At 43.4% G+C, this 25,471-nt stretch overlaps 1 protein-coding gene across 3 annotated transcripts; it reads right to left on the reverse strand.

The window, feature by feature from the left end:
• Positions 1–24,869, reverse strand: aass (aminoadipate-semialdehyde synthase). Of its 3 annotated transcripts, none has more exons than XM_079274311.1 (24): positions 24,738–24,869; positions 23,358–23,590; positions 22,432–22,608; positions 21,535–21,619; positions 21,011–21,078; positions 20,763–20,909; positions 20,580–20,658; positions 19,768–19,895; positions 15,632–15,777; positions 15,086–15,208; positions 14,182–14,293; positions 14,019–14,078; positions 13,235–13,302; positions 8,785–8,906; positions 8,084–8,213; positions 7,527–7,637; positions 7,132–7,240; positions 6,858–6,998; positions 6,588–6,755; positions 3,988–4,083; positions 2,053–2,168; positions 766–854; positions 315–491; positions 1–217 (listed from the first exon to the last, which is right to left on the reverse strand). In XM_079274311.1, the coding sequence occupies exons 2-24, from the start codon at positions 23,574–23,576 to the stop codon at positions 99–101; spliced, it is 2,790 nt and encodes a 929-aa protein (XP_079130437.1). In that variant the 5' UTR covers positions 23,577–23,590; positions 24,738–24,869; the 3' UTR covers positions 1–98. The 3 variants fall into 3 exon arrangements, with proteins under 3 accessions (XP_079130437.1, XP_079130438.1, XP_079130439.1); XM_079274312.1 differs by having other exon boundaries at positions 23,358–23,593; positions 24,738–24,865; XM_079274313.1 differs by having other exon boundaries at positions 24,728–24,865.
• Positions 24,870–25,471: the final 602 nt, after the last annotated feature.

The raw sequence follows: 25,471 nt of genomic DNA on the forward strand, positions 1-25,471 counted from the left end.
TTGATTGCATGTGTTTTTATGTTAATAAATGTTCTCTGGGGTTTGTTGAATATTAATTACAGTGATTACTGATCTGCTCTCTCTGGAGGCTCGAGCTTCTACTCCTGCAGGGTGCTCTTGGACATGAAGTGAAGTCCTTCCTCCTTCAGGCAGGCCAGCGCCGGCCCGTAGATGTCCTTCGTCATCGGCACCACGAGTCCCTTCGTAATGATTTCACCTGCAGAAAGAAATAAAATGCATGCACACCTTTTTGTTATTTCATTTCTACTTAAATTCTTGAGACAGAAACAATCTTCCAGACGGACGTCACTAACCATCGAGGACCATGCGGGCAGCAATGGCTGCTGGGTAACCCACAGTCTTGGCCATGGCGGAGAAGCCGCTGGGGTCGCCGTACACCGCCAGACTGATGTGTTTGGTCTCCAGCTCGCCGGTCGGGTGGCGAAGCCCGATGTCGTTCCTCATGATGATCATGTCTCGCTCGGACTTATCTAACCAAGGGATGAAAGCCATCAGTCGTTAATGTCCTGGTTTATTGTAATAATAATAATAATAATAACTTTATTTACACAGCACCCTTTAAAAACAGCGGTTACAAAGTGCAAACAAAGGTAAAAGTTAAACCATGATAAATAAAGGATAAATAGGAAAACTGAACAGGGAGCCGATGAAGAGAAGCCAGGATCGGGGGCGATGTGATGTCGTCTGTTAAAACCAGCGGCATTACATGTAGTACTTGTTCCTAAGTAATAAAATGTGCCTCACCGAAGGATAATTTAGCTTCCAGGTGTTTCGCCAGAGCGGCCAGAACGCTGTCGGCGTGATCCACCGACTTGTCGCTCAGCATCCCAAACCTGAACACGGAGACAAAAAAATGACTTTTTTCCCTCACAATAGAATAACCTTCACAAAGCCGCTTCAAAGGTTTGAAAGAGAAGAAACGACTCTGCTTTAACACGCCGGCGGCGTTCGGAGCAGCAGCCCACACATCCTTGGCTAAGTCTAAAGAGATGAGCAGTTGCTCTTTGTCGCTGCGTTGCTGGGGAATTGAATAAATGAACAACAAGTCATTTAATTTGAACCTCGAGCTTCGTTTGGCTTTTTACTCTTTTTTTTTTTTTAACTGCACGGATTGGAATGTTTCCAGCGGTTCACTTTTACCGTCGGAGGAATTCACGTTTCAATGCCAGCCGAGGCCCCTCATTCCGCCCTCGCAGGCGGAACAATGGCGGCACGGGGGCCTTGGTCTGAAGAGACCTTTTGGAAAAAAGTTGGTTTAAACTGAAGAGCGTGCGCGCTACACCACTTCAAAACAAAAGAGGGGGAAGTGGAAAAGTGTGCAGAAGAGGAGCAGCCTCGGCCTTGTTCTCAGCCCGCCATCATTCCACAGAACCAACGCTAACTTTGAAGAGCAACAGACGTCAGCAATCTGCCGCTGAGAAGCACGGACAAGATGGACATCCAAAGCACTTACACCGGATTTAGAACCACAGTGTTTCCCCACAGTTGACCAAATGATGAATTACTAATTCGATTCCACCGTCCACCACCACATGGAGAAGTATCAGGTACCTTTCAGAAAACTTCTCACTTTTAAAGCTGGTTCGTCTGTTACTCGTGTTATTTACTTCTTCCAAAAAGTTAGTAAAATATCACCAGGATCAAATAAGGTTTTTATTGAAACTAAATTATGACTGGTGTGTTATCTGCATGCCAAATTGATCAGAGCACACAAGGCTAAACTGCCTCTTAGAGATCGATATGACCGGCTACCGAGGAGCATAGAACACGCCGGGGCTACGGCAAAGAATACGGACAACAATGATAATCTGTGACACAGTTTACCAGACAACCTGGAAACATCAAACCTCTTTCTTCCCTCTTTAAGCTCTGCCTTTGTAGACTCTGACTCTCCAGATGTTCCCTGACTTAACAGGAGATTTCATTGATGGTATTGTATCTTAAGTACAGAGGTTCAGAGAGGAACTGTTTTTCTTCCCACATGTTAGACATTTCCTAATCCTAAATCCTAAATAGTTTTCAGTCTCTCACCATCTCAGGGTGTCCATCACAAAGTCGTCTTTTCCGATGCGTTCAAATACAGCTTCTTCAAAGGCGTCGTGGGAAACAGAAGAGGACAATCCCATCAGCTTACAGAGGAGCGCTTTCTGTAGAGGACATATCAGTTTCTCTTTTTACTAGAGCTCCTCCAAACATACATTTAAAACATGTTACAACATATATAAAATCTCCTAGCTCCTAAACTGTTTCCCTAAGATCCCTTTTCGCTCCAAGAATGTCTCATAAAGACCTCCTTCAGCTCATATACTGTTTCATAAAGCTCCTCTTTAGCTACTAGTGTGTCTCCTAGCTCCTCTTTAGCTACTAGTCTGTCTCCTAGCTCCTCTTTAGCTACTAGTGTGTCTCCTAGCTCCTCTTTAGCTACTAGTCTGTCTCCTAGCTCCTCTTTAGCTACTAGTCTGTCTCCTAGCTCCTCTTTAGCTACTAGTCTGTCTCCTAGCTCCTCTTTAGCTACTAGTCTGTCTCCTAGCTCCTCTTTAGCTACGAGTGTGTCTCCTAGCTCCTCTTTAGCGACTAGTCTGTCTCCTAGCTCCTCTTTAGCTACTAGTGTGTCTCCTAGCTCCTCTTTAGCTACTAGTGTGTCTCCTAGCTCCTCTTTAGCTACTAGTCTGTCTCCTAGCTCCTCTTTAGCTACTAGTCTGTCTCCTAGCTCCTCTTTAGCTACTAGTCTGTCTCCTAGCTCCTCTTTAGCTACTAGTCTGTCTCCTAGCTCCTCTTTAGCTACGAGTGTGTCTCCTAGCTCCTCTTTAGCGACTAGTCTGTCTCCTAGCTCCTCTTTAGCTACTAGTGTGTCTCCTAGCTCCTCTTTAGCTACTAGTGTGTCTCCTAGCTCCTCTTTAGCTACTAGTCTGTCTCCTAGCTCCTCTTTAGCTACTAGTGTGTCTCCTAGCTCCTCTTTAGCTACTAGTGTGTCTCCTAGCTCCTCTTTAGCTACTAGTCTGTCTCCTAGCTCCTCTTTAGCTACTAGTCTGTCTCCTAGCTCCTCTTTAGCTACGAGTGTGTCTCCTAGCTCCTCTTTAGCGACTAGTCTGTCTCCTAGCTCCTCTTTAGCTACTAGTGTGTCTCCTAGCTCCTCTTTAGCTACTAGTCTGTCTCCTAGCTCCTCTTTAGCTACTAGTGTGTCTCCTAGCTCCTCTTTAGCTACTAGTGTGTCTCCTAGCTCCTCTTTAGCTACTAGTGTGTCTCCTAGCTCCTCTTTAGCTACTAGTCTGTCTCCTAGCTCCTCTTTAGCTACTAGTCTGTCTCCTAGCTCCTCTTTAGCTACGAGTGTGTCTCCTAGCTCCTCTTTAGCGACTAGTCTGTCTCCTAGCTCCTCTTTAGCTACTAGTGTGTCTCCTAGCTCCTCTTTAGCTACTAGTCTGTCTCCTAGCTCCTCTTTAGCTACTAGTGTGTCTCCTAGCTCCTCTTTAGCTACTAGTGTGTCTCCTAGCTCCTCTTTAGCTCCTACACTGGATCTTATCATCACCTCCTTAACTGTCTCCTACTCCTCTCTTCATACATGGAGATTAGACATTTAAAAAAATGGCTTAACGAGGCAACATTTTTCTTTTTTTCTTTGCATCTCGTTTCCAGATAGAAAAGATATTCAAGAGTGTTTTCAGAAACACAAGTGGCGTGATATAAAATAGCAAATCATGCTATTGATGAACATGCAGCTCTGTGTTTCTCTTTCATCTCAAAGGGATCAAAGACGACAAACATTCTGCTGTAAACTCATGAGTGTGGGAGAGCCTTGGCTCACTGCAGCCTTGATCTTGACAAGCAGCTATTGACAGTAATAGACTCTTCAGCAAACCCACAGACGCTTCAAGTGGAAGAGCTGCGAAACAGTTTTCTGAACCTTAATGACAGACTGAAGAAAGAAGCACACTCTGCACACAATGGATCCTCAGCGGAGGTTCTTACCCAGGACACAGGGCACGAAGTCGGCTTCAGGATGGGACAGGGCTCGCTGTTGATCAGACCCAGTTTGACAAACCCACTCATGGCCTTTGAGAAGCCCTTTGGGACAAGCCAAGATTCACAATGAACACATTTACAGGGACACAACATACTTCCACTTCACTACATTTGTCTGACAGTTTTTCATCCCCTTCCTCTTCAGGTGAAACCACGTATCTCCAGATGTGTTGATGTTGAATGTTTGTGATGAACTGAAGGATGAAGTGTTTCTTTATGTGTTGATGTTGAATGTGTGTGATAAACTGAAGGATGAAGTGTTCCTTTATGTGTTGATGTTGAATGTTTGTGATAAACTGAAGGATGAAGTGTTTCTTTATGTGTTGATGTTGAATGTTTGTGATAAACTGAAGGATGAAGTGTTCCTTTATGTGTTGATGATGAATGTTTGTGATAAACTGAAGGATGAAGTGTTCCTTTATGTGTTGGTGTTAAATGTTTGTGATAAACTGAAGGATGAAGTGTTCCTTTATGTGTTGATGTTGAATGTTTGTGATAAACTGAAGGATGAAGTGTTCCTTTATGTGTTGATGTTGAATGTTTGTGATAAACTGAAGGATGAAGTGTTCATTTATGTGTTGATGTTGAATGTTTGTGATAAACTGAAGGATGAAGTGTTCCTTTATGTGTTGATGTTGAATGTTTGTGATAAACTGAAGGATGAAGTGTTCCTTTATGTGTTGATGAATGTTTGTGATAAACTGAAGGATGAAGTGTTCCTTTATGTGTTGATGTTGAATGTTTGTGATAAACTGAAGGATGAAGTGTTCCTTTATGTGTTGATGATGAATGTTTGTGATAAACTGAAGGATGAAGTGTTTCTTTATGTGTTGATGATGAATGTTTGTGATAAACTGAAGGATGAAGTGTTCCTTTATGTGTTGATGTTGAATGTTTGTGATAAACTGAAGGATGAAGTGTTCCTTTATGTGTTGATGATGAATGTTTGTGATAAACTGAAGGATGAAGTGTTCCTTTATGTGTTGATGATGAATGTTTGTGATAAACTGAAGGATGAAGTGTTCCTTTATGTGTTGATGTTGAATGTTTGTGATAAACTGAAGGATGAAGTGTTCCTTTATGTGTTGATGTTGAATGTTTGTGATAAACTGAAGGATGAAGTGTTCCTTTATGTGTTGATGATGAATGTTTGTGATAAACTGAAGGATGAAGTGTTCCTTTATGTGTTGATGCTGAATGTTTGTGATAAACTGAAGGATGAAGTGTTCCTTTATGTGTTGATGATGAATGTTTGTGATAAACTGAAGGATGAAGTGTTTCTTTATGTGTTGATGATGAATGTTTGTGATAAACTGAAGGATGAAGTGTTCCTTTATGTGTTGATGTTGAATGTTTGTGATAAACTGAAGGATGAAGTGTTCCTTTATGTGTTGATGATGAATGTTTGTGATAAACTGAAGGATGAAGTGTTCCTTTATGTGTTGATGATGAATGTTTGTGATAAACTGAAGGATGAAGTGTTCCTTTATGTGTTGATGTTGAATGTTTGTGATAAACTGAAGGATGAAGTGTTCCTTTATGTGTTGATGTTGAATGTTTGTGATAAACTGAAGGATGAAGTGTTCCTTTATGTGTTGATGATGAATGTTTGTGATAAACTGAAGGATGAAGTGTTCCTTTATGTGTTGATGATGAATGTTTGTGATAAACTGAAGGATGAAGTGTTCCTTTATGTGTTGATGTTGAATGTTTGTGATAAACTGAAGGATGAAGCGTTCCTTTATGTGTTGATGTTGAATGTTTGTGATAAACTGAAGGATGAAGCGTTCCTTTATGTGTTGATGTTGAATGTTTGTGATAAACTGAAGGATGAAGTGTTCCTTTATGTGTTGATGTTGAATGTTTGTGATAAACTGAAGGATGAAGTGTTCCTTTATGTGTTGATGATGAATGTTTGTGATAAACTGAAGGATGAAGTGTTCCTTTATGTGTTGATGATGAATGTTTGTGATAAACTGAAGGATGAAGTGTTCCTTTATGTGTTGATGTTGAATGTTTGTGATAAACTGAAGGATGAAGTGTTTCTTTATGTGTTGATGTTGAATGTTTGTGATAAACTGAAGGATGAAGTGTTCCTTTATGTATTGATGATGAATGTTTGTGATAAACTGAAGGATGAAGTGTTCCTTTATGTGTTGATGTTGAATGTTTGTGATAAACTGAAGGATGAAGTGTTCCTTTATGTGTTGGTGTTGAATGTTTGTGATAAACTGAAGGATGAAGTGTTCCTTTATGTGTTGATGTTGAATGTTTGTGATAAACTGAAGGATGAAGTGTTCCTTTATGTGTTGATGATGAATGTTTGTGATAAACTGAAGGATGAAGTGTTCCTTTATGTGTTGATGCTGAATGTTTGTGATAAACTGAAGGATGAAGTGTTCCTTTATGTGTTGATGTTGAAATCACACCACAAGCTTAGTTTACTTAATTAAGTAAAGCTGAAAATTCTTACAATAAAATAATGCAAGTATTAGACAGCCTATAGTTTAAGTTTGCAGGGGTCTGTATGTGTGTGTGTGTCGTACCTTGAAGCGCAGTGTTCCTCTGATCAGTGTGTGTGCCGTCTGGATGCCGTAAGACTCGGCGTACTCGGTGCAGTCGCGGTTTGGAAATCCCTCCAGGTTGAAACCAGGAAAGAAATCCATCGGCGTGCTGGACTCCATCAGAGCGCCGCCAGCCGGGATGCTCACCACCTGAACGACACACACAGATTCATTTTCGCTACTTCATTTAAAGCGCCGGAAAAGATTTACAGAACAAATATATTGTTGTCTGGTCCTTTGAGGCCTCCGTACCTGGTTGTCTTTGAGGAAGATGGCGGGGCTGATGGTGTTGAGGAGGACGCCGTACGGACTCCAGCTGAACTTGTAGCGAAGAGGATTGTCGGAACATTCAGGAGCAGGAAGACCGCCGCAGAACGAGCTGTAGGACTCCACCTGAAACACCGTCAATTTCATTACACCTTCATTATAACTTCATTATAAAGCATTTGCTTTTTCTTGTGGAAATTCAGTTAAAATTAGCGCCACACGACACACACACACACACACACAGTGAGCGCTGACTCACGGTGCAGCCGTCGGCTTTGGCCTTATCGATACACTCCATGGCCAGCATGTGATCGATACCCGGGTCCAGTCCCATCTCGTTCACGATGGTGATGCCGGCCTCCTCCGCACTGACACACAAAAACAATCTTTAGTACCGTATATCTTGATTAAAGGCACAGTAAAATACATTTTCATCACCTGATTAAACCAGTTTACTAGTTTACAATGTCGTTTTCTGCAAAAAAATAAATAAAAGTTAGTTTGGTCGTGTTCTGTCACTGTTTTAATTGTGAGTTCGTTTTAAGCCAAATATTATATAAAATATTACTTGGATATTTAAAGATGTTCTACACACATGATAAAAGAAACAGATTGTTTCTGACTGATTACATTTACATTGTTAAAGCACATCACCTGCTCTGCAGCTCCTTCATGGCGGGACTCAGGTAGCTGGCTGTCACCATGTTCACCTTCCTCCTGATGCAGTGCTTAGCGATGAGCGGGTGAAGAGCGTACGGCAGCATGCTGAGGAGCAGAGGGAGGAGGACAGGTCAGGACAGGCGCCGATCCATTCACCATGGATTATTCGTATATATCTTTTGGTTTCCGATTGGTAAAAGTTGTGGATGGTACCTGGTATTTTTCTTTAATACGGACAGATACAATATGATTAGACCAACTGAAGACAGTTATGCTAATTTGAAACGTATACTATGTACAGCACACCGTACAGTACATCGTATATTACGTACACTACGCCGCACACTACACTGCACAGTATGCTGTACATTACACCGTACATTATCAACAGAGCGGCGTACACTACAGCGTACACTGTGCCATAAAGTACACCATACAATACGTACACTCGGCTGTACACTACACCATTAACTAGCCCATACACTATGTACACAACATGTGTGTGTGACAACATATTCTGTTGTCCAGCGTGACTGCGGTCCATGCTGTACCTGATGACCAAGTCATGATCTTTGACCAGAGAGTCCAGGTGTCCTTCCTGGCTGCCGACGTCCAGCATGATGGGGATGGTGTTGGGATATTTGGCCGCCAGCTCCTCTGCCTGCTTCAGCAGTACAGACGCTGACAGAAGGAAAGTCACGTCAGCTCATTCTGAAAACGTTTCTTCTGGGATCAACGATACGACTCACTACAAACTGTGATGCATCTCCATTTTGCAGTGTTGAAGAGTATATTTACTCAACTGTACCTTTACTTAAGAATTTCCATTTTATGCCACTTTATACTTCTACTGAACCACAATTCAAAAAACATCTGAAAAGAAACTAAAGCGTTCAGACAAATGTAGTAAAAAGTACAACATGTACCTCTGAGATGTAGTACAGTAAAAAGTACATGTACCTCTGAGATGTAGTACAGTAGAAAGTACAACATGTATCTCTGAGTTTACGTAGCAGGAAATAGAAATACTCAACTAAAGGCACCATGAATTTGTACTTCAGTACAGTACTTGAGTTATTGTACTTACTTTCACGCAAAGCACCAAACTAACAGACGGCATTTCAACGATCATGTGACTGAAGTTTCACACGAGCCAGAGTCAGAGAGACAAAGCGGACCTTTGAACTCACTTGATGTTGTTACATATTTAAACTCATGTCACTTGTAAGTCTTCAGTGTTTCAGACACTCACCCACAGTGACCTGCGTCTTCTTGTCGCGGGTCAAATACTCGACGATGGGTCCGGAGACGTATCCTGAGCCCAGCAGCAGCACGCGCTTCATCCCGGTCTTCTTCATGATCTGAGCCTTCTCTCTGAAGAACATGAGACACGACTGAGACGCGCTTCAGAGCTTAATCAATAACTACGTTTTCATCTGACAAGCTGTTCTACTTTAACCTACACACAGTTCCACAATGTGGATAAACAACATGAGTTTTCAAAACTATGGAAACACCACAAGCAAAATCTGGATTTGAATTGAATAAATAAAATAAAATATTTCTTCAACGTTGATCAACATGTGGTCCTTAATGATTGGATGGTAACTAGTCACCCACATGTGTTGCAGTCTTTCTGGCTGAGCAGAAGTAAATCAAGCATCCACTCAACTGACCCGTCACACATTGTGTTTTAACCACAGCCGCTTCTTCTGATCTGCTGTATCCAATTTAAACTATTTAAACATTCGCTTGCCATTTCTCTAAAAGTAAAACTTTGGACTATAATGAAAATGTTCTTTGTTTAATTTGAGTAAAGTTACTTCACGGACAAAAATGGTGTCCTGCATATTACCTCAGTCGAAAAAGCAAAAGTATACCCGTTTGTGTGTTTATCTATCATCTATGAATATATATATTGGTTTTGGTCAGAAATAAAATGAATCTTATTCATAAAAACATTTGTTTTTAATATTGTTTAAATATGTCATTCCTTTAGTTCATTTTTAGATTGTTAAATGTCCCCGACATTTAGTTCTTTGAATGAACCAGTGATGTAACTGTTGATTTTACTTTAACTGTTGCTTTAAACTTCCTACATCAGTTTATTAATATATAAACGTTCCTGCGTAGATCTCAGGTCGATGTTTAACATCATGGTAATGATGCAATGTGTACAAAGTCAAAGTGGCAGAGAAGCGTTTCTCATCGAACACAAATCAAAACAGTATCGTAGTGATGATGAGGTTGTGATCATCCAAAAAATAATTATTATAATTACGTCACTAATTAAAACCGAACAGGTGTTATGAATTCACATTAAATATTAAGATTACAATTTGATCAAAAATGTACCTTAATAATAGTTCATATTTAATTAAAAGTCAACAATAAAAATAAAGTAAAAATAATGACATGATTGTATTAATACACATTTTCATACACTGGTATTAAATTATTTATTTTAATATTTAGCAGGGGGAAATGAGTAACCTTAAAATCCTAAAATATCAATTATAATAATAATAATAAATTTGATTTATTAAATTAAATGTTACAATTATTATTACTTTGTTCGTAAACTTTTGTCATTTTCCTCATTTTTTTTCATGAACAAGCCAAACTGTACAAATACATATTTAATGTTTTCTACCCGTGTTTCCACTTTTTCAGCACCAATGTTTCCAGTTTAAAGTGTCTGATGAAGTCGTAGTACGTAACCACAGTGGGACTGAAGGCCGAGTGAGTCCACTGAAGCTCTCCTTTAATTAAACCGAGAGTTCTTCTTACAAACAACTTCATTCAGTTGTTTTTTACAAGTCTGTGATTCTGCATGCTGGATTATCTCAACACCAGAACAACAACACCACCATAATGGAGGCATCACCCCAAGTGACCTGTGGCATTAATACCCCCCCCCCCCAACAGGAGTCAGACCCCTGGACTCGTTAGCTTTGGTCTAATTGGACGCGACACATGCACGGGTCGCGGCGCGGACTGGCTTGAGGTCTGACCGGCGGCCCGCCCGGCGCCGAGCCTCGTCCTCTTAATTAAAAAGAAAGAAAGAAAAGAGACGTTCCCTCAGTTTACATATCTTAAGGAGACAAACTCAATCAAAAGGATTAAGATTTGGTGGCATGGCTTGTCTGGAAAAATGATACTTAAGATCAATTAGGAAGAAAAGTCATCGCGTCTTAGAGGTGGCCTAAATATGAGCGAGCCGAACTCTTCTTTGTGCAAAAGAAAACACTGGAGTCTCAAGAAGCTGAATGTTAATAATCTCAAGAAACAAACATGATTAAGGGCTATCAGATTAGATATGACGAGCTCATTAAAATGTTTTTTTTAACAGCAACATTGACTGAAGCTGCAGTTAAGCAGCAAAGTCGAAGACGCTAAATGTGTAATCAATTGAGAAATTAATCAAAGCAGATTAAAATAAAAAAAGATGAAAAATGAAAAAGGAACAGAATGCCGATGAGGATTTCAAGTAAACAACAAACATGCAGATGAATCATTTGTTTTCTGTCTTGTAAGAAGTCAGAAGAGAAGATCATCTCTGAGGACCAGGACAACTTTTGCGTAGCTTAGCACAAACACTGGAAACTGGGGGGAATCTGCTAGCATAGCTCCATCAAAAGTAAAGATAAGAAATTAGTGGCACTAATAATGTGTGATTAATTTGTTTTCTAATTGATTTCCCAACCCTAAAAAAACACTAGCTCTGGCTGCTAATGAGTTATAAAATGTGCTATCTATAAAGCTAACAAAGCTAAAGAAACAACAGCACGCAGCCATGCTAGCGGCTCTGTGAGGTTGTGTTTAAGCACGTTCGGTAGATGCTAACATGCTAGATGCTAACATGCTAGCATGGACGATGTTAATATGCTGGTGGTTAACAGGTCATTTTCACTATCTTAATATAGCATCATAGCATGCTAACATTTGCAACTTAGCACTAAGCACAGAGTGGAGCTGAGGCTGATGTCATTAGTTCTGCAGGTATTGGTATTGGACTGGCACTGGTGTTCTCAAACTTTTAGGGGCCAGGGACCCCCTACAGCACACGTGTCAAACTCAAGGCCGCCACCTCATTTTATGTGGCCCGCGAATCCGCCAGCAAAATATATATATATTTTTTTTTTTGGAAAAAATAATTAAAAGTTAGACTTGAAAATAAAAGTATCCCCATGGTCGAAATGATGAGATAGAAAGTTGAAATGATGAGATAGCATGTTGTCTGTGTACCGACACTAAAACTATCACAACAGGTGGACAGGAGAGGCACCAGCCCGAAAAGGTTTCCAACGATTGAAAAAGATCCACAAATAATCCCAAAATGTCCACGAAGAGAAAATTGATGCAGAGGGAAGAAAATGTAATGAAAGATGTGAAAGTGAATACATGTTTGTGCTTCAAGGAGAACAGCGGGTCTGTCTTCTGTGTTATGAGGCGTGTCGGTGATGAAGGATACAATTCATGTCGGCACTTTGACACCAAACACGGAGCTAAATTTAGCCTCCAAGAAAAACACCAAACTGTCCAAGAATCAAAAGGCAGACTGCAATCACAGCAGAATATATGCACACAGCTACAGCCCAGTGCATGCTGAAGGTATGTGAGCAGAGCTCCGACCAGATACAGACTTTTACAACAGCAACAGGCAGCGCTCACTCACAGAGTGATCACAGGGGAGACATGCACGAGCTTTTACCGACCGTCCTCGGCCCTGTTGAAAAACAAGATGCCAGACGTATCATCTGGAAGTACTTTGGTTATATTGCAGACAGTGAAGGAAAGCCCACTGACCTACAGAGACCCGTCTGCGAAACGTGTTTCAAAGCCACAGACAAAGTGAGGCAACACGTCTAGTCCGCTCTCTTACCGGCTGCCTCTCCAGACCTTTCCGACTCGTCAGTCATGCAGTGACGTCCGCAGATCTCCACCCGATACGATCTCGATGGTACTTGCTTGTCCAATTTTCGGACCGTATTTTCTGCGACACAGTGTGTTACTGCGTCACTGGTGATATACACCTCCAGGCAGATTGGTTCCGCCCTGCTTTCCCTCCGAACACACACAGTCAGTATCGATCCCTTTACGAACTGCTTCATTGATTATTTTATTTACCATTAGTTTAAATTCCTTTCAGTTATTTATATTGTTTCTATTTACATAAAAGAAAACCCCCGTTTGACTTGACAGTAACTGGTCACTGAAATTACGCATTTTTATTAGACTTTTTTTATTTATTTATGTAAATACTTGAGCACAGGAATAAAAATGACGAGCTTTGAATATTACCCAAAACAATCATATTTTTTTATTTATTTAATCCAACCTTTTATCAGTGCCTTCGCGGTCCACTAGATGGCGCTCGGAACGCCCACCAGTGGGCCCACGGACCAGTGGTTGAGAACTACCGTGTTCCCTTTGCTTGTATTATAATAAACATCGTCCCGAAAGATGAGTGCAGAGGACACACTTCAGTGTTTAAGCGGATTCTGATATTTAGTTGTATTTCTTGGAGTAAAAAGAAGTTAGCCGAGCTAGCGATATGGCTAGCGTTAATGCATCCTGGTACACGCAAGCAGGTAGAAATCAGCTGTCTGGGTCAATAAAGCTTCAACTGACTACATTTATCATCAGCACCGACTGGACGTCCATGTAAAACATAAAACTCAGTGTGGAACAAGTCTTACTTTCTTTCTCGAAGTTTTTCGATGTATTCGAACTTTGGGGTGAGGACTCCGTTCGATGTGATGACGGCCTTCAGGAACAAAAGAAAAGATTCGGTATTTTACAAATCGTAAACACACGAGAGCAAAATAAGTTGTGTCAAATAAATAAGTAAAGATGTTCGGTGATGAAAGCTACGGAGACTGTGTTTGTATTTTCCTGGCTGTATTTAAAGTGACAGTGCACCCAAAATCTATCCATAAACAATCAAGCGCTGGATCAATTCATGCAGCAGAGAGGCAGCAGTCAGTTTGAAGTAAACTTCAGTTGCAATAGATTTTTAAGTAAAGATTATATTAGTGTGTCAAATCTGTTCACTTTTAATTTCTGGGTTAATTTGAATGAATTCAGAAACACCTTTTGTTTACAACTGCGACGAGAAAAGTGATTCGAATTTGCTGGATTGCTGTTTCTCATTGTGATATTGACATAATCATATATATTTTGAAATCAGACTTCAACACCAGTGACAGTTTCCATCATGGAAAGCAAAGGGTGCCACCTATGAACATATGTTTGGATAGATGGCCGGTGCTTTGATCTGCAGGCTAACAATGGGTCAAATGTGCTTATTTTTTAAAAACCCTCGAAAGAACACGATCCGTTGTCAATTTTTACTAATATCAGCTTGACATCGTGAGACAACTTTGCTGAGTCATGAATTGATCTCACATGAAAGAAATGTAAGAACCAGCAGATCTGACACATACAGTGACACATTTCACCGAACAGCTCAACACGACTCACGTCTCGGACTTGCGGGCTGAAGTCCTCTTCGTCCAGCGGTCTGGTGGCGTCTGAAGGCAGCTGATGACGACACAAAACTATATTTAAAAGTCACGTCTGTGTTTTTTTTACCCAGGTCACCAGCGCGCTGCTCTCAGCCCACATTGAACCCCGGACGTCGTACCATCTCCCAGAGGTACGGGAAGAGTCGGTCTCCGAAGTACTCCGTGGCTCCGATGGGCAGCTGAGCGGGAAGGTTGTCGATGGAGCACATGAGGATCCCGTTTCCCTCCACGCTGCCGGGACGAGAAGCGTCAACGTTACTTATGTTCACACATAAATAACACGCGTCTGCACTTCAGACTATATGCAGGAAACAATACAGATGCAATATCACCACAGCACCCAAAGGTGAGAATACAAACCTGACCGCTAATACAACAAGTGACAGAATAATGTAAAATCAAGATGATAAAGATAATATCTTTTCTCATTTTACCATATTATATATTCAGCTGGTCTTCAAGGATCCAGACTGTGTCCCAAAAATCATTTCAACCGCACTGAAGTCAGTAAACCATCGAAAATACTAAATGTCATACTTTCACTTTGTTGTAGAAGTTTTAGTTGAGTGTTTTTTTCTTCATGAAAACACACAATTTAAATGATTAGGAATATTATCTAAATATCTATTTATGTTGCTGTAAAAACATCTCCTTCAAACTACTGTGTGTATTTAAGTTTATCACCAAAACTATACTTTACAGATGACAAGTGAACACATCACGATAACGTTATAATGTACCTTCAGCCAGTACTCATGTTCACTGAGCAGAGCCTGAAGGCATCATGATGTAACTGAAGTGAACCTCCGTTGGTTAGCCGTTAGCGGTGCACTAGAAACACATGTTCTACGGAGTATTGGAGGAGAACCATCGTCAGTGAAACTTGATCTACACTGTGACGGTTAACTGTGAGGCGGATCAGTACGTTACACCACTACAGCTGTAATGTGTGACAGCAGCCTGTAGGAGAGTTGAGTGAAGAAACGCAGCATTTGAATCATGCAGGTGTGCGTACCACCGTACCTGTCATGATCGATGTGCTGGTCGGCGTCGTATATGCAGAAGGGCTTATCGATGGTGGTGCACTCGTTCATGAAGTCGATGGACCCCCCGGTGTCAGCGGAGATGTCACAGATGGCCAGCAGTCTGTAGATAGAGAGGTCAGAGGTCACTGTCCCTCTGCAAACACCACTGAAGATACAGACGGGACTTCTGACCGCTGTGGAGATACAGCAGCTAATACACTGCACTGCTGTACATGCACCACACACACACACACACACACCCCTCCATTACTAATTACATTTGGTCGGTTAATAGTTACACGATGTCAGAACGGTTTGTCTGCAGTAGATACAGAGTTATCTCGCCGACATTATTTTAGCTCGTGGCATCAAATCAAATGAGAAGAGTCCAAACTGCACAAACGCAGACGTGAACGCGGCCGAGCTCACTCGGGCGTCTGTGCGAGTTCAAAAGCCTTCAGTGGAAAGATTCCAGGCTGCACGTCTGCGGTTGAGTCTTCGTGATGGGAGCGAGCAGAGCGAGCGGAGAGGCCGGGACTCGTACTTGTGAGGCAGCCCCGGTGAGCCCTCGGTGACGGAGGGGGAGGTCTTGGGTCGCATCAGCTTCTGGGCGTCCAGTCGCCTGAGGAGTCGAGGGGTTTGGGGGTCCCAGTAAATACCATTGATCAGACAGGTTGTGTAGGGCGCCACCTACGGGTAAGAGGACACACCGCTAGTGATGAGTGAGACGCAGACCGGCGCACAGGTGGACGACAGGAACTGATAACAGAGTATTTAAATAACTATTTTTAAGCAAAAACACCTCAAAATGACATATTAGCAGATTTTACTTTTTTTTTTAAATATAATCTTAAATTCATTATTTTGAGGCGGTTGGTCGGACAAAACGAGACATTTGAAGACATCGGTGTGGACTCTGACTCATTGTACTTAACTATTTATAGACCAACGAACAGAGTGTTGTAAAAGGTTCCTCTGATGTGAAGGACATTGTGAGTACAGTATTGATCAGGTAGATGTACGGGTTCAACTTCTGTGATCACAGAAGTTGAACCCGATCACAGCTCTGTGAGAACAACAGCTGTTTAGTGCTGATGACTGGAAATAGTCCTCTGAGGGGACGGACAGCAGCAGGTGGTGTGTTGTAACTGTGGTGATGTAACTGTGGTGGTGGTGTAACTGTGGTGATGTAACTGTGGTGGTGTAACTGTGGTGGTGGTGTAACTGTGGTGGTGTAACTGTGGTGGTGTAACTGTGGTGGTGGTGTAACTGTGGTGGTGTAACTGTGGTGGTGGTGTAACTGTGGTGGTGTAACTGTGGTGGTGGTGTAACTGTGGTGGTGTAACTGTGGTGGTGTAACTGTGGTGGTGGTGTAACTGTGGTGGTGTAACTGTGGTGGTGTAACTGTGGTGGTGTAACTGTGGTGGTGTAACTGTGGTGGTGTAACTGTGGTGGTGGTGTAACTGTGGTGGTGGTGTAACTGTGGTGTAACGTAACTGTGGTGTTGTAACTGTGGTGGTGGTGTAACTGTGGTGGTGTAACTGTGGTGGTGTAACTGTGGTGGTGGTGTAACTGTGGTGGTGTAACTGTGGTGGTGTAACTGTGGTGGTGGTGTAACTGTGGTGATGTAACTGTGGTGGTGTAACTGTGGTGGTGGTGTAACTGTGGTGGTGTAACTGTGGTGTTGTAACTGTGGTGGTGGTGTAACTGTGGTGGTGTAACTGTGGTGGTGTAACTGTGGTGGTGGTGTAACTGTGGTGGTGTAACTGTGGTGGTGTAACTGTGGTGGTGGTGTAACTGTGGTGGTGGTGTAACTGTGGTGGTGTAACTGTGGTGGTGGTGTAACTGTGGTGGTGGTGTAACTGTGGTGGTGTAACTGTGGTGGTGGTGTAACTGTGGTGGTGTAACTGTGGTGGTGGTGTAACTGTGGTGGTGGTGTAACTGTGGTGGTGGTGTAACTGTGGTGGTAGTGTAACTGTGGTGGTGGTGTAACTGTGGTGGTGGTGTAACTGTGGTGGTGGTGTAACTGTGGTGGTGTAACTGTGGTGGTGGTGTAACTCTGGTGGTGTGTTGTAACTGTGGTGGTGTGTTGTAACTGTGGTGGTGTAACTGCGGTGGTGTAACTGCGGTGGTGTAACTGCGGTGGTGTAACTGCGGTGGTGTAACTGCGGTGGTGGTGTAACTGTGGTGGTGGTGTAACTGTGGTGTTGTAACTGTGGTGGTGTAACTGTGGTGGTGGTGTAACTGTGGTGGTGTAACTGTGGTGGTGGTGTAACTGTGGTGGTGGTGTAACTGTGGTGGTGGTGTAAATGTGGTGGTGTAACTGTGGTGGTGGTGTAACTGTGGTGGTGGTGTAACTGTGGTGGTGGTGTAACTGTGGTGGTAGTGTAACTGTGGTGGTGGTGTAACTGTGGTGGTAGTGTAACTGTGGTGGTGGTGTAACTGTGGTGGTGGTGTAACTGTGGTGGTGGTGTAACTGTGGTGGTGGTGTAACTCTGGTGGTGTGTTGTAACTGTGGTGGTGTGTTGTAACTGTGGTGGTGTAACTGCGGTGGTGTAACTGCGGTGGTGTAACTGCGGTGGTGTAACTGCGGTGGTGTAACTGCGGTGGTGTAACTGTGGTGGTGGTGTAACTGTGGTGGTGGTGTAACTGTGGTGGTGGTGTAACTGTGGTGGTGGTGTAACTGTGGTGGTGGTGTAACTGTGGTGGTGGTGTAACTGTGGTGGTGGTGTAACTGTGGTGTTGTAACTGTGGTGGTGGTGTAACTCTGGTGGTGGTGTAACTCTGGTGGTGTGTTGTAACTGTGGTGGTGTAACTGTGGTGGTGTAACTGCGGTGGTGTAACTGGTGGTGGTGTAACTGGTGGTGGTGTAACTGGTGGTGGTGTAACTGCGGTGGTGTAACTGCGGTGGTGGTGTAACTGCGGTGGTGGTGTAACTGCGGTGGTGGTGTAACTGCGGTGGTGGTGTAACTGTGGTGGTGGTGTAACTGTGGTGTTGTAACTGTGGTGGTGGTGTAACTGTGGTGGTGTGTTGTAACTGTGGTGGTGGTGTAACTGTGGTGGTGGTGTAACTGTGGTGGTGTAACTGTGGTGGTGGTGTAACTGTGGTGGTGGTGTAACTGTGGTGGTGGTGTAACTGTGGTGGTGTGTTGTAACTGTGGTGGTGGTGTAACTGTGGTGGTGGTGTAACTGTGGTGGTGTAACTGTGGTGGTGTAACTGTGGTGGTGTAACTGTGGTGGTGTAACTGTGGTGGTGTAACTGTGGTGGTGGTGTAACTGTGGTGGTGGTGTAACTGTGGTGGTGGTGTAACTGTGGTGGTGTAACTGTGGTGGTGTAACTGTGGTGGTGTAACTGCAGTGGTGTAACTGCAGTGGTGTAACTGCGGTGGTGGTGTAACTGTGGTGGTGTGTTGTAACTGTGGTGGTGGTGTAACTGTGGTGGTGGTGTAACTGTGGTGGTGGTGTAACTGTGGTGGTGTGTTGTAACTGTGGTGGTGGTGTAACTGTGGTGGTGGTGTAACTGTGGTGGTGTAACTGTGGTGGTGGTGTAACTGCGGTGGTGTAACTGTGGTGGTGGTGTAACTGTGGTGGTGGTGTAACTGTGGTGGTGTGTTGTAACTGTGGTGGTGTGTTGTAACTGTGGTGGTGTGTTGTAACTGTGGTGGTGGTGTAACTGTGGTGGTGGTGTAACTGTGGTGGTGTAACTGTGGTGGTGGTGTAACTGTGGTGGTGTGTTGTAACTGTGGTGGTGGTGTAACTGTGGTGGTGTAACTGTGGTGGTGGTGTAACTGTGGTGGTGTAACTGTGGTGGTGGTGTAACTGTGGTGGTGTGTTGTAACTGTGGTGGTGGTGTAACTGTGGTGGTGTAACTGTGGTGGTGGTGTAACTGTGGTGGTGTGTTGTAACTGTGGTGGTGGTGTAACTGTGGTGGTGTAACTGTGGTGGTGGTGTAACTGTGGTGGTGGTGTAACTGCGGTGGTGGTGTAACTGTGGTGGTGGTGTAACTGCGGTGGTGGTGTAACTGTGGTGGTGTGTTGTAACTGTGGTGGTGGTGTAACTGTGGTGGTGTAACTGTGGTGGTGGTGTAACTGTGGTGGTGTGTTGTAACTGTGGTGGTGGTGTAACTGTGGTGGTGTAACTGTGGTGGTGGTGTAACTGCGGTGGTGGTGTAACTGTGGTGGTGTGTTGTAACTGTGGTGGTGGTGTAACTGTGGTGGTGTAACTGTGGTGGTGGTGTAACTGTGGTGGTGTGTTGTAACTGTGGTGGTGGTGTAACTGTGGTGGTGGTGTAACTGTGGTGGTGTAACTGTGGTGGTGGTGTAACTGCGGTGGTGTAACTGTGGTGGTGGTGTAACTGCGGTGGTGTAACTGTGGTGGTGGTGTAACTGTGGTGGTGTGTTGTAACTGTGGTGTTGTGTTGTAACTGTGGTGGTGGTGTAACTGTGGTGGTGGTGTAACTGTGGTGGTGTAACTGTGGTGGTGGTGTAACTGTGGTGGTGTAACTGTGGTGGTGTAACTGTGGTGGTGGTGTAACTGTGGTGGTGTAACTGTGGTGGTGTAACTGTGGTGGTGGTGTAACTGTGGTGATGTAACTGTGGTGGTGTAACTGTGGTGGTGTAACTGCGGTGGTGTAACTGCGGTGGTGGTGTAACTGCGGTGGGATAGAAGCTGGTGACTCACGCTGGTCCTGAAGTGCGAGGTGTAACGCTCCGGGTGGACCTCGTACTCCATGGGGTCATAGAAGCCGTCGCTCTTCCTCATCAGGTGGTGATGTCGGCTCAGAACGGTGGCGTACACTTTGGTCATATCTCACAGAGGAAACAACAACATACTGTAAATAAATAGTCTGTATTACACAACAACATGTGGCTTATTTCTGTGTAATCATGTTTGAATTAAATACGTGACAAATAAAAAACACTTCATATTTACTCATTTAATTAAGAACTTTTGTGCAAAAAACAAGAATTACAGGTGAAATTATAGAGAAGAAATACATAAATATTACTCTCTATATACTGACTGTGTTTACACGCAAACACACAGAAACCAGATTCAGACAATAGTTTGATGAACTACAAGAGATTCGAGTCAGTTCTAATATAATGTAGCTTCTCATGCGGTGATAGTGGGCGGTATCATTGTCGTGAGACAGGGAGTCCAGCATAGCGGCTTTGGGTTCTGGGTGAAGACAGATAAACAAGGAGGGCAAAGTTTGTAATGCAGGGCAGCCGGTCGCTGTGACGACACCAGGAGAAGACGACGGTTCATCAAAAAACCCTCCGTGAGGACTTGTCCGAGGTGCACAGTGTACCTCGTCTAGGTTTCACTCTAGGTCCAGGACTAAACTGAGACTGGTTCAGGACCAGCTCGAGCTTCCTGCGTCATTCATCCACCACTGCAGAGGCCAAGAGGAAATGTTCATACGACTATATGATCAGTCGGGTTCGTACAATAACACCGACACAGAAACCAGCACAGGGACGACGTACCTCCTGTTTCAGAGACGTCCTTCAACTCGTGAGGCTCAACGAATTCCACAGGAAGCTCGTTGAGGATGTTCTGGGCTCCCTGCAGGAACCACAGAGGAACATAAAACTCATTCCCAAAACACCCCGAGCGGCATCCAGGTCTCTGTGAGTGTGCGTGAGTGTGCGTGTTTCTAGTTGCTGTACCTTGGAGACGTTGCCGGTGCCGGTGAAACAAAAGGTCACGGGGCCGATGGATTTGGGCATGAGCCCCATGGAAATCACATACCCACAATCCCTCACTGCCTGGATGGCCTGGTTGACGTTGCGGTAGTTGTGAGCCATGCCGATGTGCTGTGACCGGCAGAGAGACAGGAAGTGACGGGATGAGAGTCACGTGAAGGGAACAGGAAGCTGTTCTCACGTCTACAGTTCTGTCTGAAGCGCTCTCTTACCATGAAGGGCGTGTGGTGGCCGAGAGCCAGGAAGCGAAGCCCCAAACCGTGCAAGATGTTGATCATTCCTCCGAGAACAAGAGAAAACACAGATCAACGCTTCAATACGATGATATAAATATCCAAATGAGACATGTAGAATAAAATGTTCTTGATGACACATCACTATTTTAAGCTTCGTTTCATTTTCTCTTTCTGACGGAAGCGTTCGTCACATGCGATGTGTTCAAGGACCGTCTTCTCCAGCATTTAAACCTGCGTTTCCATCCCGCCCGTGGGTTTTGTGGTTCAGAAAGATAAACATTATTTTGATATGAAGTATTTGCTTTCACCGTGGGCCTCGTCTAACAAGACGCTCCTGTTTTAAAGGGTCTCAGCTTCAGAAAGGTCTGCCAGACATCGAGCTAAAGAGGTGAACGCACAGCGCTCACTGAAACTGATATGGATTCTTTCAGGTGTCTGAAGTACGTCCGCAGCAGCACGTTGCTGCTGCCAAACGGTTTTTATTAATTTGTTCTTCGTACCTGCGATTCCGGCCCAGTGACCGAACGCTACGATCCGGAAGCCGTTGGCGTCGACCATCTTCTCGTAGTCGATCAGACGAACATCCTGAGGACACAGACCTCATCGTGTTAAAGTGAAAGTTAAATGCAGACGCACACAGACACAGACTCTGCAGAACACGAACCTGCTCTTTAACCGCTAGTTAGCAGGTTTCCACTGGGAACGAGCCCTTTGCTGCTTCCTGCGTGGCTGCATGAACATTTACATCTTGAGGATGAAATCAATGTTGGTTAAGGAGGTAACACAATGCGGACTGAGCCTCTGACTGAACTACTTATATTTATATATTTGCAGTATAACCATCTGTCTGTGTTGACTTTCTCAGAAAAAGAAAAGCTTTATGAGTTCACATGTTGCGTCCATAAGGAGTGGACGTAGTCATCGTGACGTCACTCATTGGTTTGTGGACGTTTTGAAGCCTCGAGTTCGGCGATTTTGCCGTCGCCATCTTGGATTACGCCCCACGCCATCTTGGTTTTTTTTGCAACCGATGAACAGGAAGTGACCATATCTGGACTGAGGAGTGACGGAGAGACGGCGTATACGTCTCTGGTAGAGACCTGTCAATCAGCGTGTAGCCCCGCCCTAAAGCATCCCCTGCTTTATGGTCTGTGTGACTCTAAATGGACCATAATGTACTAAATGACTACGTCCACTTCTTTCAAACAGTCAGCGGTGCAACAGAGACAGAGAGTAAAGACAGTCTTCTAAATGTGGCTGAAGGAGTCAGTTCCATCTGTTCCAACAGTTCAAACACAGCAGTCCCAACATGATTAAACAGGCCGTTATGTTATGCGTGTTCCGTATCGGGGTCGGGACCCCTGCAGGACTTTCTCTGGACCTTTGAGCGCGCTCACCTTCTTCAGCAGGTTGTCCAGGAGCCCCATGTTGGCCTCCTGGGCCTTGATGGTGTGGGAGAAGAAAGCGTACGTCTTCCTGGGGAGGATCTTCTCCTCCGGCGGCCTCTTCACCCCGAGGATCAGAGAGGCCTCGGACAGGTCCTCCTGCAGGACGGCCCCCGCCCTCATGTAGTTCTGACCACACGGGACAGAAGCAGACGGCTGAGCAGGAAGCACTCGCACTGCTCTAACCTTTCTATTTGTGTTTGGGTGAGATCTTGAATTCAAGAACGTCAGGAAACACATCAAGAACTATTTCAATGAAATTAATTAATTAATTAATATGAACCACAATATGCATGTACATGCATTAAGCATATGGTGTTATGTATCATATATGTGCAGTATATATATATATATTACATATAATAATGTAATATGATAATATAATATTACACATAACACCACTTTTAACACATGTATTATTACAGTAGTGTGTACAGTAATAATACAGTAATATTAATCATATATATAATAGAAATTAAAGAATATGGCAACTGATATACAGTATATATATATAATAAATATTTTTTACAATTTAATAATAATAAATACAAATATAATAACAATAATACAATATATTTATACTATTACTACTACTACTAATAATAAATATACGTATGATAAAGATTGTAATAATTATAATAAATAATAATAACAACAAATATAATCATAATAATTTAATATTATTATGAAAAAGTATTATAGTATTAATCACAATTGTTTTAATAATAATAATTAGTGGCAGTAATATAATGTATGAGTAAAATAAAGCAACGTGTAAGTGTTAGATGCGTACTACTACATATACTACTTCTTATACTGCGACATACTACTTCATATACTACTTCTTCCACAGCAAGAGAAGCCTCCTAACCGCTCACCTTCTCGTGGATGGCTCTGCGGTTGGACGGTTGGAGCAGGACCTTGACGCCGGCGGTGGTGAGCTCTTTGACGTGTTTCGGGGCCAGCGGCGCCCTCCTCTCCCAGGGGTTGACGTCCTCGCGGCGGATGGCCATGACGGCCCGCTGGTGCTCATAGCGCCTCTGGCCCGCGAGGCAGCTCCGCGTCCTCCTCCCTTGTCGGCTGAGGAGTCTGTACATGATGTCCCCGCCCGCTGCTTTGAGACAAAGACACAGAGTCTCAAACCAGATTTTAAAGTGCATGCTGATTCATGGCTTACTTACAAGCAATTACGCAATAAGGTCACTAATATCTTTGGAAATGTGGGCGTGTCTCTGTTGCTGCTGACGAGCGGCTGGTAGTGACTGACCAGAAAAACTGTGATGAGACAGAACTGCAGTAAAACTCCACAGTCTGGTCCCGATCAGACAGTAACTGTTTTTCAATGCCGGTAAATTGCTTACAATGGGAACGTTTAAGCTCAGCTAGCACTGGTACGAACAGGCGGCAACCTCCGGTTCTGCAGAATGAAGCCGATGCTTCATGTGTTAAAGCTGCATTCTCTCTAGTGTCCACCAGGGGGCGACTCCTCTGGTTGTATAGAAGTCTATGAGAAAATGACTCTACTTCTCTCTTGATTTATTACCTCAGTAAACATTGTAAACATGAGTTTATGTCTCAATCTCCAGTTTCAAGTCTTCTTCAATACAGCATGATGTTCATTTAGTACATTATGGTCCATTTAGAGTCACACAGACCATAAAGCAGGGGATGCTTTCTGATCCTGAAACAATGTAACCTAACCCACAGCTACATGAAAAACAGGGTTACTCTTTTGCTACTTTTAGAGTACGCGTCCACACTACTCGGCTACATGCTATCAATGGCACCTTTAAGCGTCTTGCAATACCCCTCAGATATATCTTGCCCGTCCTTGAGGGGGTCCTGATCCACATGTTGGGAACCCTTGAACCCAAATGTAAGACTTTCCAACAAAACTATGTTTTACATAAAGTGAATATTTAGTTGCACAGGCACATTTGCACACATAAGTACTGCAGGAATCGATATGCAACAGTAACATGTAACCTGTTGAGTGCACCAACTTTAAACTAATGCACGTTGACTGTGAAGTCAACACTGAAACCTGCAGACACGTGGTTTCAATCTGTAAAACATGTAAATGCAGTTTGGTGTAGCTCGTAGTCGTCTGTGTGGCTTTAACCTACACAACAACCACGTGGGTCAGTTAGGGTAACTACGGGGTCTGGTCAACACTGACGTCACTCTCATACTTAACACACGTTAACGTAACTTATCGATTATTGATAACCGGCTGCACGTGACGCACCTGAACTCACCTTTCCTTCAGTTTCTGACCGGTTTTCTGTTCACCGCTCCGGCTTCCTGGCGAGGAAATGTTGCGACGGATGACACTGGAGAGTCACACAGAGGTGAGACGAGCTGCACGTTACCACAGAGGTGGGCTTCACACGCGCGCAGAGTAAACTAACCCGTTTCCGGTTAGAATTTCAAAATAAAACGGAAATTAAAAAATACTATTTAAGATAAGATAAGATAGAATAATCATTTATTAGTCCCCCAGTGGGGAAATGTACAGGATTACAGCAGCATATAGTATAGTGCAAACAAGAGACAGAGTTAAAAAAAACAAGCTAAAAACAAGTATTATACTTCAGTAAATAAGTAATAAAACAGTAAAGAATAAAACATCCACAGTAACTAAAATATATATATATATATTAGTCCAGCCAGATTCAGAATTCTATCTATCTTTATATCAATCTAAGATAGTGCTCAGTACAAGTTTCCCTTTTATTCTGAAGGCAATAACAACGGGTTTCCTGTTGCATGTGGGCAAGTGTTTATCTTCCCCCAGTAATGTCGAAGTAGAGATACACAAGAGAAAGGTAACTTTGTTTTAATGTACAGGACAGCCCGTGTGGGCGGCTTCGAACGTGCGTGTTTAGAGCAATATATCAAACGTGAAATATTTACAAATATTAAATAGAATACAACATAGAGCTACAGGAAGTGGGGAACAGATGGCTGGTGTTTCAGGCGGCGCAGAGCG

The sequence above is a fragment of the Melanostigma gelatinosum genome, assembly GCF_949748355.1.
Source record: "Melanostigma gelatinosum genome assembly, chromosome: 1".
Taxonomy (NCBI): domain Eukaryota; kingdom Metazoa; phylum Chordata; class Actinopteri; order Perciformes; family Zoarcidae; genus Melanostigma; species Melanostigma gelatinosum.

Bases quoted from the DNA above. Each gene is read 5' to 3' on its own strand.
- aass (XM_079274311.1), bottom strand. From the start codon at position 23,576: ATGTACAGACTCCTCAGCCGACAAGGGAGGAGGACGCGGAGCTGCCTC. The intron at 7,638-8,083 runs GTACAGCATGGA...TCTGCTCCTCAG, and splicing joins GATCATGACTTGGTCATCAG to CATGCTGCCGTACGCTCTTC. The intron at 492-765 runs GTGAGGCACATT...TCCCTTGGTTAG, and splicing joins GGAAGCTAAATTATCCTTCG to ATAAGTCCGAGCGAGACATG.